At 43.5% G+C, this 17406-nt stretch overlaps 1 protein-coding gene across 1 annotated transcript; it reads left to right on the top strand.

The window, feature by feature from the left end:
- Positions 1 to 4737: 4737 nt before the first annotated feature.
- LOC122554017 (EEF1A lysine methyltransferase 3-like) lies at positions 4738 to 9243 on the top strand. The gene is made up of 3 exons (XM_043698503.1): positions 4738 to 4905; positions 5098 to 5209; positions 8794 to 9243. Exons 1-3 carry the CDS (start codon positions 4738 to 4740, stop codon positions 9216 to 9218), a joined length of 705 nt encoding a protein of 234 aa, XP_043554438.1. The 3' UTR covers positions 9219 to 9243.
- The last annotated feature ends 8163 nt before the right edge of the window (positions 9244 to 17406 follow it).

Here is a 17406-nt window from a genome sequence, read left to right on the forward strand (position 1 = left end):
TTTTGGTATCATCTGCAAACTTACTAACTATAACTCCTATGTCCACATGCAAATCGTTTATATGAATGACAAAAAGAAATGGACCCAGCACCAATCCTTGTGGCACACTAATGGTCACAGGCCTCCACTAATGGTCAAAGCAACCCCCCTCCACCACGTTTTGTCTTCTACCTTCAAGCTAGTTCTGTACCCACATGGCTAGTTCCCCCTCCATTCCATGTAACTAACTTTGCTAACCAGTCTACCATGAGGAACTTGGTTGAAAGTCTTACAGAAGTCCATGTAGATCGCATACACTGCTCTGCCCTCATCAGTCCTCATCATTACTTCTTCAAAAAACTCCAAGAAAATAACCTCAGATAGTGAGACACAATTTCCCAAGCACAAAGCCATGTTGACTATCCCTAATCAGCCCTTGCCTTTCCAAATACATGTAAGTCCTGTCCTTCAGGACTTCCTCCAACAATAGACCAACGAGCCTGACTAATGTCAGAAATTACTGATGTCAGGGTCACTGGTCTATTATTCTCTGTTGTTTCCTGACCACCTTTCTTAAATAGTTGCACCACATAAGCCAACCTCCAGTCTTCTGGCACCTCACCTAAGGTTATCGATGATACAAATATCTCAACAAGAGACCCAGCAATCATTTCCCATGCTTCCCACTGTGTTCTAAGAAACACCAATCAGGTTCCACGGATTTATCAATCTTTACGTGTTTTAAAACATCCAGCACCTCCATATTACAGCACCCTGTAATATGGACATTTTTTGAGATGTCACTATCTATTTCCACACATGCTCTATCTTCCATATCCTTCTCCACAGCAAACACCGATGCGAAATACTTGTTTAGTATCTCCTGCAGTTCCGTGCACAGGCGGCTTTGCTGATTTTTAAGGGGCTTCATTCTCTCCCCTGTTATTCTTTTGTCCTTAATGCATTTGTAAAATTTCTTTGGATTTTCCTTAAACCTATTTGCTTTAGCTAGCTCATGTCTTCTTTTTAACTCCTGATTCCTCTCTGAAGTGTACTCCTTTATACTCTTCTAAGGATTAACTCGATCTCTACACCTGACATATGCTTCCTTCTTTTTCTTCACCAAACCCTCAATTTCTATAGTCATCCAGCATTCCCTACATCTACCAGCCTTGCCTTTCACCCGAACAGGAGCATACTGTTTCTGGACTCTAGGTATCTCATTTTTGAAGGCTTCCCATTTTCTAACCGTCCCTTTTTCTGCGACCATCCTCTCCCAATCAACCATTGAAAGTACTTGCCTAATACCGTCAAAACTGGCCTTCCTCCAATTTAGAACTTAAACATTAAAAGGTCCAGTCTATCCTTTTCCATCACTATTTTAAAATTAGTAGAATTATGGTTGCTGGCCCCAGAATGTTCCCCCACTGACACCTCAGTCACCTGCCCTGCCTTATTTCCCACCAGTCGGTCAAGTTTTGCACCTTGCCTAATAGATGCATCTACATATCGAATTACAGAATTTTCTTGTACACACTTAACAAATTCCTCTCCATCCAAACACTTAGCACTATGGCAGAGACTGTCTATGTTTACAAAATAAAAATTCCCTACCATAATCATCCTACTATTCATATGGATAACTGAGATCTCCTTACAAGTTATTTTTCAATTTCCTGCTGAATATAGGGAGAGTCTATATTCTTACTTCTACGATCTAGTCAAATAACCTTCCTAGACGTAATCGCAGGAATATCCTCCCTAAGTATAGCCCTAATTTTATTATAATCAAAAACAATGCTAATCTCTTGCCTCCATTTCTGTTCTTCCTATAGCATTAATATCCTGGAATGGGGAGACAGTGGAAAAAGACACCTGACATATGACAGTGCATCTTCGCAAACTGTGGTAGGGTTTGATGGAGAGGGCACGGTAATGAGGTAATTGTCAATGCAAAGAGGTTCCGGAAATATTGTATTGACGTCAAGTGTAATTGTTAACTTGAGAACACTATATCTTGTACTTCTCTTCACCACATAGTAAGTCTGAGGTTGTGGCAACATTAAGTACAAGTGCAGCACAAAAGACGATTTCATGGACTGGTCAATCGTTACAATTCGCGCTCGGCAGAAAATGCTGTTCTCTCGCCGTTCGATTATCAAGGACACATAAAATCCTCTGTCTCTCAATCGCTGTGTTGTCAAACATATCTCCCATAATTATGGATTCACGTCTGTAATTGGCGTTTGCAGAGAAGAAAATACACGTCATGCAAATTCCTGGGAACTCTGAGCTTGATACATCTTCCTTGTTCAGTAACTACAATAAAACATTATCGTCAGTGCAAAACACCAGCTCACGTCAATCCCTTCAAATTCGTCATTGCACTGCTCTATGATTTCATTGTTGACACATTTGAGGTAACCTCTCTCCCAAGAATCGCCTTTTTTGTTTTGTTTGGAACTTAATATTTTTAAAATGTCAACCATTGACCAAACTAAAAGTAGATACCTTTTGAAATGTGGGAGTGGTCCAATGTGAAATTCATTGATAGAAATTACATTAAACGGTGACCCTTGAAGAGCATGTGGTGGGAGGAGGGGTGCTCTCCCTGGAATTTATAACAACCCAAAAGGTGTATACAGAATGCAAGACGGTCAATACTTTTATCAATATTACAGATCTACGATGAAAAAATTGCATAGTTGGAAAGTGGACGTTTTTAAATAAAAAATGGATTAAGTCCAAGTACTTTAGCTGAAGGGAATGTGCAAATTGACTGGCCTTCCATTGTATGTATTGGGGCGCAACTGGGTCGGGAAGTTAAAGAGAAATAATTCAATAGAGCAGTATACGAGGTGTCAAGGGATTAAAAGTTTCCTATCGTCTGAAACCAGCTAAGTGGCCAGTGTGCTGTTCCCATCCAACATCTTTCTATCCTTTCTGTAGAGATGTCGAAGTTTCGACTCGTGTTACTATAGTTGCACAGGTAACTGAATTACACATATACCTTTCTACACTGGGAATAATTTGAAGTCGTCGTTTTATAGAAACCCCTAGCAAAGCTTGGAACAGTTCTGAGCAGAGGCAATTTAATTCCATAATGCTGGGAAGAATCCGGTACTATTGCAACAGGTTCGTTTCCTGTTTACCTGTTTTCCATACAGGTCAGTGTTAGGACAGTTCCGACGTTCAAAGGAGGTGCCAGTTAAAATCTGTGCAGGGTCAAGAAGTGACAATCGGGGGGATTGGTCTGTTATCTTCGACTAAAAGTGACCATCACAGGGATTGAGGAAGGGCAGGCAGGCGTTCGATATTGCACGTTTCAAGGCCTACACAGCACAGGGAGGACAAATGCCAGCAATATTCGTAGGTGTTAAATAATGTCAATGCGCAGATGAAAGCAGAGTTCATTTCTAATTGCTTCGGCGAATGTGAAGAGTCGGCGGATTGATCATCCAAAGGAACGAAAGCGAAAAGATTGGAAGCACAGAAAATTTACAACGCAGACCTTATTGTTCATATCGGCTCCTGGGCTGTAGGTGGCAGCATTTCATGAGTTTACAATGCAATGACGTTTGAGGTATTTGCCAACCCTTTAAGGCAGTCTTCTGAGCGAAAACGAAGCTCAAAACTCCTGTCTACATCTACTGACTACGGACAGCCTATCAATGGAGATAAGTTCCTTTCAATGCAGTTCATAAATTGGTAAAACTCAAGTAAATCTCCTTTGAGCCTCCCAAATTTCAAAGAAAATAACCCCAGATATTTCCACATTGCCCGTGGCGGAAATTGTCCATGTCTGGTAGCAGCCTTGTAAATTACCCTCTTGCCTTCTGCAGTGTGAGCAGTTCTTCCTGTGGTGCGGATTTGACATAGCAATCTTTCTGTATCCAATAAAACCTCCAGCCCTTTCCGCTTAATGGAAAGCGCTGGCAACTAAACGTTGCAATTTAACAGCAAGAGGCTTGGAAATGATGCAGTATGGGTGTAACAAAAAAAAAGTGATTCAAATTACAGAGCTAACTTGGCTCGGTAGTGGCATCCTGGACTTCATCCTGAACAGGGGAGAGGGCGGAATCACAGTTCTGCTGCCGCATCTGATTGAGTATTGCAAGGGAAGAAGTTGGTCTCATACTGCGGGACGCTGGGGGTCGGTTTAGCTCAGCTGGCTGGACAGTTGGTTTGTGAAGCAGTGTGATGCAAACAGCGTTCAATTTCCCATCAATAGCTGAGGTTACCATTAAGGAATCTGCTTCTCAAACTCTCCCCTTGCCTGAGGTATGGTGGTTTAAATCACCACCAACTGTCTCTCTCAAATAAGAGAGCAGCCCTATGTTCTGGTAAGACAATGGCGACACAGTGCAGGGCAAATACAGGGGCATTCAACCTTAAGCTTTTAACATCACGCTACTAATATTGGCAGATTAATGGAGGAATCCTGGCTATCAGACCCTCCTCCCCCACCCCACCCCACCCCAAACTCTGACCCCAGCCCATCTAGCCCAACCCAAACATGCCAGCTGGGTATCTGTCTGATTGTTGCTTGGAAGGGCATGCTGTTCACAAAGTTAGTAGTTGAGTATGCCTACATGTGTGGTTGCATGTCATTGGCTGTGAGGAAGTCTGGGCCGCCCCAAGATCTCTAGCGCTGATGTATAAATGCAAGTTCACAAGTTTACAGGAAGCTTCCCTGAGCTGAAGACTTGGAGCCGGAACTAAAAATCCATCACAATCAGAGCAGTTTCAGCTTAGAAAATGGCGACAAAGAGCCAGGGAGAGTCCAATGACCATGCCACGAAGGAGGGGGACACTGATAACAGTATGGTGATTTTGGAGAATGCATATCAGTTCTGCGGATTCAATCTGAAGATTAATCGATTCATCAACGCGAATCTTGGCTATTCTGCCTATGTTTGGGATGCAGTAAGTAGAAGCGATCATTCTGTTAGAGGCAATTCTGTTCAATTTAGCATACTTGTTTGTTTAGCTTTCTCCTCAGTAGACTTTTTTTCGCCTCGGTTCTTCGATTTCATTCACGGGTGGTATCGGGTACACAAGCGATTTGCATAACTTGCTGAATGGGTCCATTTTAATCCGGACGTTCCATCATTTCAGGGCATTTTTCTTTGCCAATACTTTGAGAAAGAGAATATCAATTTTATTGGGAAGAAGGTGATTGAGCTGGGATCGGGCACCGGAATCGTGGGAATTTTAACAACTCTACTTGGTAAGTTGAAGAGCTGCAAGTACAATATCACCTTGGTAATGTTAGTTCCCGATATCGGGGAAGTGCGTGTGGCCAGTCTGGGATGCTTGGGGTATATTGATTAACAGCCCCACTACTCCCCCAAGCCGAACTGATAGAAGTACATCTAAAGGATTCAGTCAATTCAACGAGTTAGAAATATTTCCACAGTTTATCAACAGTGAATCAACCCACGCCCACATTGGCTCTCGGATAAATTATGCTTCCATTTAAAATTGTCTTTCTAATTTTCAAATCCCTTTATGGACTACTCTCTGGGCTCCTCTGTAATCACCCCATTCCTACAAAATTTCAGACTACTCTACATCTGGCCTCTCCAATTTTCCCAACTTCAATGTAAATCACTCTAATGTTAGTGGCCGCCTACAGCTGCCACGCCGTAAACTCTGGATGTTCCTTATTAGACACGAGTGTCTCTGGAAAGCCCACTTCTTTAAGCAAACATTTAATCATCGATACTCCATGAACACGTCATACGGCTCCAATCCTGAATGGATATCTCTTCTTATCGCCTGGCCAATATTTATCATTCAACCAGTGTCATTAAAACAGGTCACCTGGTCATTTTACTATTAGTTTTATAATAGATTTATGTGTGCAAATTGGACGTGAACCAGTTATTATTTGACACTGACTCAGCTTGAGAGTATGGAATTAATATTTCTACTGGATTAGCGGTTTTGAGAAGATTTGTAGCTCTGGCTGCTGATAAGTATATAAGTTAGCTCCTGAGCTCGAAGATTTGTTTTCAGACGTTTCGTCAGCATACTGGGTAACTTCATCAGAGTCTCTGGTGACGCGTTGGTGGTATGTCCCGCCTCTCTGTTTACAGGACTTGGTTTCTTAAGGTGAATGTGTCAATTCCGGCTCTTTTTTTTCGAGGGAAGATATATAGGGTTTAAATGTGTATATTAACGGTCTTCTGGTTAGAATACCATGCCTCTAAGAATTCTCGTGCGTGTTTTTATTTCGCCTGTTCTGGGATGTGTGTGTTGTCCCAAAGTGGTGTCCTTCTTTGTCTGTATGTATAGAAACGAGTGATAGAGGTTCATGTCTTTTGGTGGCCAGTTGGTGTTCATGTATCCTGGTGGGAAGTCTCCTGCTAATTTGTCCGATGTAGTTTTTTTTCAGTATTTGCATGTATCTTGTGAATCGATTTACATCTTTCAGTGTCTGAAAGATTCTCCATCGATGTCGACCCTATCTACCTTTCCTTGAAAAAGCCCGGAACCCACCTTAAGAAACCAAGCCCTAACAATAGAGAGGCGGGACATAGCACCAGCGCTTCACCAGAGACTCTCGCTGATGATGTCACTCAGTATCGTGACGAAACGTCTGAAAATAAACCTGCAAGCTAAGCGAGCTAGCTTACAGACTTATTTCTACTGGATGTTTAGAAATCCTAACCCACATCCTTTCTGTCTACCCATCTCTCTTTGCGCTTGAAAATTGCTCCTACAAACCTTCCTCATCAAGCATCCTTGGTTCGTCTGTAACACATGTCCCACAACGCAGCCCGGTGTCAGATTCTGACTGGTGATACGCCTGCGACTTTTGCCGGCGCCTTTGTCAATGGCATTATATAAACGCAAGTTTTTGGTGCGATGATATTTGAAAGACCGATATTTCCGGCTGAGATTACACAATTATGCAAACAAGAAAGTAACCAAGCCTGCGAAACCAAATATGTGGCAGAATATAACAATGAAGCCATCATGAGTTGGTAGCATTTGGTGCAGGTATCCACATAACACAGTGTGACAAATATAACAGAAGATGAAACGTGATATGCTTTTGAATTTGTGATTTCAATGCTAGGCTTCTGATAATTGCACATGGAATGCAAACCGCAATAATAACTTGTATTTACGTAGCCTCATTAACTAAGGAGAAGTCACCGGCATTTCAGCGGAGCAGAACACACCAAACCTTTCAAGCGCTCAGATCTAGAAATACAAATGGGCGACTAAGAACTTTCTCAGATATAGATTTGGAAAGACATTTTAAATTCTAAGACCGAGAATGTGAAATATTTAGAGAGAGATACTGAAAGATTAGTGTGGAAAGTTTCCAGCCACATCTTGTCTATACAGTACATATCATGGTTGGTCCAATCCAGCCAACTAGTGTCAACCGCGAATTTAAGGTGTAATTTTCTCCAATAACCTGTTTGCCCCTGCTAAATAAGTCAGGAACTAACGCACCCAAGGCTCATTGCTACCTTGGTTTAAACTTGGGCAAAATGTATTGAATTATAAAGTTAAGGTGAGTGCGACTGCTCTTAATATCAAGTCAACATTTCACTAAATGCGATTAGAAGGAGATTTGCCGAAATTGCTGTCAGTATGAATCAGAAAGAAGACCCTCCAATGGTCAGATTCATGCCTAGCACGGAGTAAGGTGGAAGTGGTTGTTGGAAGTCAATCAACTCAACCTAACAGAGCAAGCACTTCGACCCAACAATGTTCTGCAGTTTTTATCAATGAAAGGTCTTTTAACATAGCATTAGATGTGACGGCATTAACAAAAAAGACAAGGATGTGGGTGAGCCAGACTCCTCAGAGCTAGTCTACCAACCAGAAATTAATTGCATTTGATTGATCCATTTACATTTTCCATGAGTATAGTTCCACCAACACGCTAAGGAAACTCAACACCATCTAAGTCAAACCAACCAGTTCTAATGTTGCCTCATCCACAACTGTGAGCATCCACAGCCTCCAGCCGAACGGCTGCTGTGCAAAGCACGTGACGGGAAATGACCTCTTCGACAACACTTTCCAGGACTTGATCTTTGCTAGCCGGAAGGACAAGGCCAGCAGAAGGATGAGATCGCTGCCACTCAGCACTCCTGCAAGGCAAGTGTTAACTCGACTTTTAAACCATCTCGCCATTCCTTCAAGACTGGCTGTCTCAAATCCAGGAAAGTTTGCTGCCTTGGACACCATAAGCACCTTCATCACGTGGACTGCCACCACTACCTTCTCAAACGCAATTAGGAATGACATTGCCAACAAAACTCTCGTCCTGTGAAGAAATTCATTTTAAATCATGGGTTCATCAATTGTACACGAACATGGAGGCCCAAAAGACTCAGCAACGCAAATAGAAATCGCCGGGGGTGGGGGAAGACACTCACCAAGTCTGGCAGCATCCGCACAGAGGAATCAAAGAATGTAGAATATTTCACTAAAAAAATTGAAGATGTTGTGATGTAAGTATTGCAAAGAGCCTAATAAGCTGAAGGGTTTTGTTTTATGTGACGCTAGGCATCATTGTCAGGACTGTAAATTCACATTAAACCAAGCGTTCCTTACTGTCGCGCAGATAAGCAATCGAGCTGCTGTGCTGGGGTTTTGGTGATTTCAAAGGATATGGCTTAGGCCAAGCCCCATTACAGAGCACCCCCGGCAGAGCAACTGAACCTGGCTCTGCATGAGCAGGTCTTCATTGGAGTCATTTTTGTACTCCAATGTTCCCTGTAATTGAATGCATTTCGAAATGAAACTCGGTTGATTTTATTACTTTCTTTCTGTCCCACTCAGGTGGAGATGTCACTATAACAGATAAATCGATTGTCATGAAGCAAATCGATAACAACATCGTCATCAACGTCCCAGCTGCATGTAGACACCGTATCAAGGCCCGTCCCCTGATTTGGGGGGAAGACCACACTAACTTCCCCACTGGCTATGACTTCATCCTGGGCTCGGATATTACGTACAGCTCCATGGCCCACCCGGCTCTACTAGAAACACTGTGTTATCTCTCCCGGAAAGGAACCACAATTTACCTCTGTTCCGAAATACGAACCAAGAATGGCAGCCTCTCTTTCCAGAACGAATTCCTACCTCAGTATTTTAACTGCCAGGTCCTTGCCACGTCAGAGAGCAAAGACATAATTCTGCACAAATTTACCAGAATTGGTGGTTCAAGCCCCGGAGATGGGGCCGTAACTGGAAACAAATGATTTCTCGATGACTAGGGTTGAACGCGCCTCCACACGTCACTCCATCGCCATCTAGTCCGCCTTAAAATCAAGAAATATTCACTACGCTATTTTACAATCATGTTCTGTCTCTGTTCTGCCTTCCTATGAAATGAAATAAGTGCCCCAATTATTGAGTGCCTTCAGATATAGTGACTGCAGCTCATTTCCCTGTGTGAGAAGAGGGGGTAGCGCTGGCAATGTGCTGTATTATGGGCAGCTCAATCGGAAATGAAATTGACAATACGCCGCCCTTTCCGATTCCAATGACAATCTTTCTACAGGGGTCGCAAAACAGAAGGAAACGTTCGGATTGCAAAAGGATAATTATCCCGTAAGCCAATGGCTGCAGCCAAACGTTCATTATTACTTCAAGGGGCCCCAACTGCCTTCCCCTTCCCACTTTCCCCTCCCCCACGCCCATTCCTCACGAAATGAAAGACCTATAAGGTCCACATCATCGCCATGTCACGGGACACCTTGCCATTAGCTTGTTCCTCATCGATACTGTATGCATCGCTAAAACGATGGGAAAATATTCCAGAATTGATCTGACAGTAATATCCCTGCATTGCACAGGAGGCCGTCAGTCCAGAACTCACTGCATTCTCTCGTAGGCAACGCATTACTTCCGCACGCTGCGATTGCTCCCGACAGTTAACCGATAACTCTCGTGATCGAAAGGAATACTACCTTGTTAGAAATATTCATCGCGACGTAATGCTGTCAATTACTTTGAAGCCTTCCAGCTCCTTACAAGGCAGCTCATTTTTTAAGAAGTTGACATGAATGCACCCATCTCCGTTTAAATAGCAGCCTTCTGTTCGAAAGATCGGTAACCAATAAAGGAGTTTGCCCACTCGAAGGACCAGCACTCGTTCCATAAATCTAGAAGTATATCATGTTGATACTGTATATACGACGATTCAAATGCACTTGACGCTATGATACTACGTGTCAAAAACATTGGTTAGCATTCCCTCTCACGATCAAATCATGTCAAGAACTCACGGTGTCGTTCGTTAAAATATCATTGTTGCTAGTTCATCTAGTTTACTTGTACCATGCATTCATTAGAACATAGAACAGTACAACACAGTACAGCTCTCGATGTTGTGCCGACTTTTCATCCGACTGTAAGATCAAACTAACCTTTATACCCTTTATTTTAGTATTATCCATGTGCCTATCCAAGAGTCGCTTAAATGTCCCTAACGTATCGACTGTACTAGCATCGCTGGCAATGCATTCCACGCAACCACCACTCTCTGACCAACGAACCAACCTCTGACATGTCCCCTAAACCTTACTTCAATTACCTTAAAATTATGCCCCATTGTGATAGCAATTTCTGACCTGGGAAAAAGTCTCTGACTTCACCCTACGCCTTCATCATCTTAAACACCTTTATCAAGTCGCCTCTCAACTTTCTTCACTCCAATGAGAAAGGCCCTAACTCCCTCAACCTATCTCAATAAAACATGCCCTCCAGTCCAAGCAGCATTCTGATAAATCTCCTTTGCACCCTCTCTAAAGCTTCCATATCCTTCCTATGATGAAGCGACCAGAACTGAACGCAATATTCCAAGTGTGGTCTAACCAGGGCTCTATAGAGCTGCAGCATAATCTCATGCCTCTTAAACGCAATCCCCCGCTAATGAAAGCCAACACACCGTATGCCTTCTTAACAATGCTATCAACTTGGTTGGCAACTTTGAGGGAGCTATGAACATGGACCCCAAGATCCCTCTGTTCCCCCACACTACCAAGAATCCTGCCTTTAACCCTGTATTCTGCATTCAAATTTGATTTTCCAAAATGAATCACTTCACACTTTTCCAGGTTGAACGCCAGCTGCCACTGATCAACCCAGTTCTGCATCCTACCAATGGCCCGTTGCAACCTACAGTAGCCCTCCATGCTATTCGCCACTCCGTCAACCTTCTGTGTCATTAGCAAACTTACTAACCTACCGTTCCACTTCCTCATCCAGGTTATTTATAAAACTCAGAAAGAGCGAAGGTCCCAGAACAGGTCGCTGCAGAGCACCACTAGTCACCAAACTCCAGGCTCAATATTTTCCATCTGCCACCATCCTCTGTCTTCTAGCTAATTCCCTATCCAGAAAGATAGGTTTCCCTGCAACCCCTGCTTCCTTGTTTTCTGAATGAGCTTTTTGAATGGGCCTTTCTGGGGAACCTCATTAAACGCCTTGTTAAAATCCAAATGCACCACAATTTGTTTTGCCACATTCTCAAATAACTCAACAATGCTTGTGAGGCATGATCTGCCCCTCACAAAGCCAAGCTGACTATCTCTAATCAAAGTTTGATTTTCCAAGTAATCATAAATCCTGTCTCTCAGAATCCTCTCCAATACTTTGCACAGATATGGGACTGACTGGTCTGTAATCCCCAGGGTTATCCCTATTTTCCTTTCTTGAACAAGAGAATAATATTTGCCATCCTCCAATCATCTGGCACTACACCAGTAGACAGTGAGGGCACAAAGATCATGGCCAAAGTGCAACAATCACTTCCCTTGCTTCCTGTAGTAACCTTGAGTGTATCTAGTCTGGCTCAAGGGACTTACTATCCTTATTTTGTTCAAAATTATCAGCACCTCCTCCTTCTTGACATAAACCTGTTCGAGCATATCAGTCTGTTTCACGTTGTCCTCATAAACGTCAAGTTCCTCTCCAGAATGTTTACTGAAGCAAAGTATTCATTATGGACCACTCCTACATCCTCTGACTCCAGGCACAAGTTCCCTCCACAACCCTTGATTGGTCCTACCCTCACTCTGACCCATCCTCTTGTTCCTCACATAAGTGTAGAATACCTTAGGATTTTCCTTAATCCTATCCACTAAAGATTTTTCATGTCCCCTTCTAGCTCTTCTAAGTCCATTTTTCAGTTCATTCCTGACTACCTTGTAACTCTGTAAAGCCCTGCCTGGTCTTGCTTCCTCAACCTTTAAGTAAACATCCTTCTTCCTCTTGACTAGATATCCCTTGTCACCCAAGATTCTATCACCCTACCATCTCTTCCTTGCCTCAGTGGGACAAACGTACCCAACACTATCAACAAGTACTCCCTAAACAACCTCTGCATTTCTGTCTTGCATTTCCCTGAGAACATTTGTTCCCAATTTAGGCACCCCAGTTCCAGCCTAATAGCATTGTAATTCCTCCTCTCACAATTAATTATCTTCCCATACCGTCTGCTCCTATCCCTCTCCATGACTATAGTAAACAGGAAGTTGTGATCACTATCACTGAAATGCTCTGCCACTGATAGATCTGACATGTGACCTGGGTCGTTGCCAAGCACCAAATCCAATATCGCCTCCTCTGCAGTCAGCCCATCTACATGTTGAGTCAGGAATCTTTCCTGGACACAGCTGACAAACTCTGTTCCATCCAAGCTTCATGAACTAAGGAGACTCCAATCAATATCAGATAAGTTAAAGTCATCCATGACAACAAACCTGTTATTTTTGCACCTTTCGAAAATCTGCTTCCCAATCTGCTCCTCTGTGTCGATGTTGCTATGGGGGGGGGTCTGTAGAACACTCCCAATAAAGTGACCGCTCCTTTTCTGTTTCAGACTTCTACCCATACTGACTCTTTAGACCACCCTCCTCAATGAACTCCCTTTTTGCAGCTGTGGTACTATCCCTCAGTAGCAACGCTACTCCCCATCTCTTTTACCCCAATCCTACCCCCAATTCCTTTTGAAACATCTAAACCCTGGAACGTCCAGCAATCATTCCTGCCCCTGTGATCTCTCCAAGTCTCCATAATGGCCACAACATCATAGTTCCAAGTACTGCTTCATGCTCTAAGTTCACCACCCTTGTTCGTGATACTTCTTGCGTTAAAATAGACACATTTCAACCCATCATAGTGACTGCAATTTTGCCCCATCAACTGTCTATCCCTCCTCACAGATTCTCTGCATGCTGTATCTGGCTGTACACTAGCTACAACATCCCGGTTCCCCTGCCCCCTACCCTGCCAAACTAGTTTAAGCAAACCTCCTGCCCAGAATATTGGGACCCCTCCAGTTCAGGTGCAACCCATCCTTCTTGGTACAGGTCCCACTTTCCCCAGAAGGATATCCCAATGATCCACATATATGAAACCCTCCCTCCTACACCAGCTTTGCAGCTACATCTTCAGCTGCACTCGTTCTCTGTTCTTCGCCTCACTAGCCCGTGGCACTGTTAGCAATCCTGAGATTACTCCCCTGCTCGTCCTGCCTTTTTAGCTTTCAAACTCACTCCCTATATTTTCTTTTCAGATCCTCGTCCCTTTTCCTAGCTTTGTCATTGGTATCGATGTGTACTAGCCTTCTGGCTGCTCTCCCCCCACCCCACCCCCTTTTAGGAATCCTGTAGATTCATTGCAAGTATGAAATTAACCAAATTGTCAACTGTTCTGAATCTCTATGCTTTGTTTGAATTAAAATCTTCGACTTGATAGGGATCTAATGCTAGACCCATATTTTAAACAACATGTTTTAACAACTTGAGATGAATGTCTTTGATTTAGACGTCAGCCATTTTGTATTAATTGTACATTTATTATATGAAAACATAAAATTTATTGTATGAAAATCCTAAAGAAGATCTCTTCATCAAAATCTATTACTGAGACTCTCTGCTGTGATCCAAATGCATATGGTGCACTGACCACATCACGTGATCATGTTGTCGAGTGGACAGTCCAACCCCATTGCCCAGAAGAAAGCCTTCGCTGCTCGGTCAATTTCCAAACGTTTGCAAATTACTTCGTAAAAGTCCAGTGACCACTTTTCACGCTCCCCATCTCATTGCCTATTATTTACAGTTGACAACACAATGACCAGAGTAGAGAGCGCCTCCCTTTTAACACCTCCAAATTCATATGCCAGCACACACTCTCCACTCTTCTCAATCCCCTGTTTGCACTGTAGTGTATATAACACACTGTTCACACTCTAGCAACATAGCGCTGAGCGCTCTGCACCTCACACTGTTCGATATACATATCCATGTGATATTCCATTGTCCACTGCTCACCACTGTCCACACCTCACTGATCAGACCGTGTTTTCCTCCCCCATGTGTGTTGCTGCCGATATTTCTCCAACCGCTTACACCGCTCGCACCTTTTTATCCCATATCCACCATACACCATCATGCTCACTTTTTTTTCCCTAGCCCACAACTCGATCTCCATCCTGCACTGTCAATACCGCCCCACCCACACCCTGACCTCCCCTCCCCGTTTCCACACTGCTAAGCACAGCTTAATCACCATGCCCAATGGCCACGCACTACTGTCGCAGGTTACGCTGTCATTGTCCCACCGTACAAATCTTGCACTCATAACACTTTACACAGCTCTCCATACGTTCAAAGTCCCCTGTCTCCACCCCAGTACACACAATATAATGTTCACATATCACTATCCTTAAGCGCTGTCCAAACTGCCCACATTCTATGCGTTGACAGGCCACCTACCCCCACCCCCACCCCCGACGCTATTGTTCATTGTCTGCACCCTGCTCCCTAGGTCCCAATTTTCATAATTAACGACTCACGCCATAACATGCATCAGTCTGCACAACAATGTCTACGTCCTTCTTTCTGTGTTGTATTCTTCAATCTTGGTTCTACACATGGAATGATGCAGATTACATTATATCCATTGAACTGCCCACATGTATTCTCCTAATCCCCACTATATACGCCGTAGTGTCTACATCCTTTCGTCCACGCCATAATGTCCACGGCTTTCTATCTATATGTAGTGTGCTGGATAACTAATTAAACAAACCATTCTATTCAAATCAAAGGGTCTACATCGTAACAGAACTGAGACATTTTGTGTTTCCAATGAATGATTTTATTTAACTGCCAAGGAATCCTTTTGAAACGCCGTGAAGACCCGTTCCAAAGAGTTTACAGCCATGAATTGTGATCTGCATGGTTCAGAAGCATTACTGGAGCTGAATTCAACCCCTGCAGCTGGTCCTTCTGATCTGTGTGGCCAACTGTGAGCCTCTTCCCACCCACCCCCACCTTAACCCCTTACCCCCGAACTCTGTGATAGAGAGTGTCTGAAGAGAGACAATACCAATATTGTCTCAAATCTTAAACTGCTTTCTGTCTCTTTGATTCTCTTATCGTTGCTTCTAACGGTCAGCTGGATAGAAACATGTAGACTGGAGCAGCTTCCATGCGTCCAAACTGGAACACACAAAGAAAAACAGAGAAGCTGTCTCGCTCAGTGTCTCTGGCCCTTTCAATCGAGTTAGCGTTCACATTATAATTTGCAGAAAAAAAAAGTTTTGAAAGCTTGCATTCAAACTAACCGTTGTTTAGCTGTACTACTCTAGAGTTCTGTGAGTCAGGCCAATCTCTTGGTAACTCAACCAGAGTTGTGCTTGCGTCCAATGTCCAACCTTCTCCTTCTTCCACACGAATTCCAATAATCTGTCCAGATTTGAGCTACTAAGTCCTGTCATCATGGCAAATACTTTGGTTAAATCACGCTGAAAGTTGTACTCTTCTCCAGTACGTGCTAACCGAAAGAGGTAGCGAAAGAGAATTAACGAACGTGATGGCCCGATGGTGAATGGCCTGTGCGCAGCAGTTTAATTGTTATCCACTCAATGCGTTGTCTTTGCAGCACGTACTGTAAAAGCTAACTCTGAAAAAATGACCATTTGAAAGCAGCAATAAGCGTTGCGAAGTATTTACCGTTTTCAGATGATACCCCAACTGACTCGGTGTCGGTGTAAGATTGAAATGAGTGCGGATATGGAAATAATAAAACCGTCTATATAATGCAATAAGATATGTCATGTGCAGTTCCTGTTCCGCTAAAGGGACAATGTTGGTTGAAGCACTGGGCTAATAGCTGTTATTACAATGCTGTAGTTTGTTTCTCGGAGCATCTCCTGCATTTTCACACCCTGTCCTTGTAATGCCACAAGCTTGATAGGGCAGCTTGTTTTTCTTTCAAGCACCTGGTACAACCAAGTCTCACAAAAGTATCAACTCCCGTTTGTTACAATTACGTGCTTTCCTGTACCCATTGAATGAACACCACGCGGTTTCACTTTTGCTTCGCGTTATAACAGAAAACTGGTTGGGTTCTCCGAAAGTCCGAATTTCCAATTTTCAATGATTTGGAGACGCCGGTGTTGGACTAGGTTGTACAAAGTTAAAAATCACCAGGTCATAGTCCAACAGGTTCATTTGGAAGCACTAGTTTTTGGAGCGCTGCTCCTTCCTGACAACCCGATGAGCTCCGAAAGCTAGCGCTTCCACATGAACCTGTTGGACTATAACCTGGTGTTGTGTGGTCTTTAACAAATTTCCAATGTATATTTCAAAGAAAATAGGTGAAAGGATATGTGACAAACCCCGAATCCCTAGAGTCCAAACGCGTGAAGGTTAGGTGAATTGGCGGCGCTAAATTGCCCATAGTGCTCAGGGATGTGCAGGTTGGGTGAATCAACCATGGGGGATGCTGGGTTATGGGAACAGATTTGGGAGATCGGTTTGGGTTTGGGTGGGATGCTTTTCGGAAGGTCGGTGCGGACTCGATGAGCCGAATGGCTTGCTTTTCCACTGTAGGGATTCTATGTTTCTTCTGCTTGTGTGAAGCAAATGCTCCAACGAACATCAGGTTTTATTTTTAGAAAAGGGAAAGTTGTATCTGCTTCCTGGTGTAACGGTATTCGAATCGCTCTTTGCGCTATTTCTTAATGTTCGGTCTACTTTCACGTTTAAATCTGGTTCCAACCCTGTACACAAAGAGAGCATAATCCCGGTCTTTGAAGCAGGGACCATCAACAGGTAAGCTTGCTGTCAGACTCAAACCCAAAACAGGATATGACAACGCTTAGACAATAGACAATAGACAATAGGTGCAGGAGTAGGCCATTCAGCCCTTCGAGCCTGCACCGCCATTCAATATGATCATGGCTGATCATTCCTAATCAGTATGCTGTTCCTGCCTTATCTCCATAACCCTTGATTCCACTATCTTTGAGAGCTCTATCCAACTCTTTCTTAAATGAATCCAGAGACTAGGCCTCCACTGCCCTCTGGGGCAGAGCATCCCACACAGCCACCACTCTCTGGGTGAAGAAGCTTCTCCTCATCTCTGTCC

The sequence above is a fragment of the Chiloscyllium plagiosum genome, chromosome 10 (genome assembly GCF_004010195.1).
Source record: "Chiloscyllium plagiosum isolate BGI_BamShark_2017 chromosome 10, ASM401019v2, whole genome shotgun sequence".
NCBI lineage: Eukaryota > Metazoa > Chordata > Chondrichthyes > Orectolobiformes > Hemiscylliidae > Chiloscyllium > Chiloscyllium plagiosum.

Bases quoted from the DNA above. Each gene is read 5' to 3' on its own strand.
- LOC122554017 (XM_043698503.1), top strand. From the start codon at position 4,738: ATGGCGACAAAGAGCCAGGGAGAGTCCAATGACCATGCCACGAAGGAG. The intron at 4,906-5,097 runs GTAAGTAGAAGC...CCATCATTTCAG, and splicing joins CTGCCTATGTTTGGGATGCA to GGCATTTTTCTTTGCCAATA. The intron at 5,210-8,793 runs GTAAGTTGAAGA...TGTCCCACTCAG, and splicing joins AATTTTAACAACTCTACTTG to GTGGAGATGTCACTATAACA.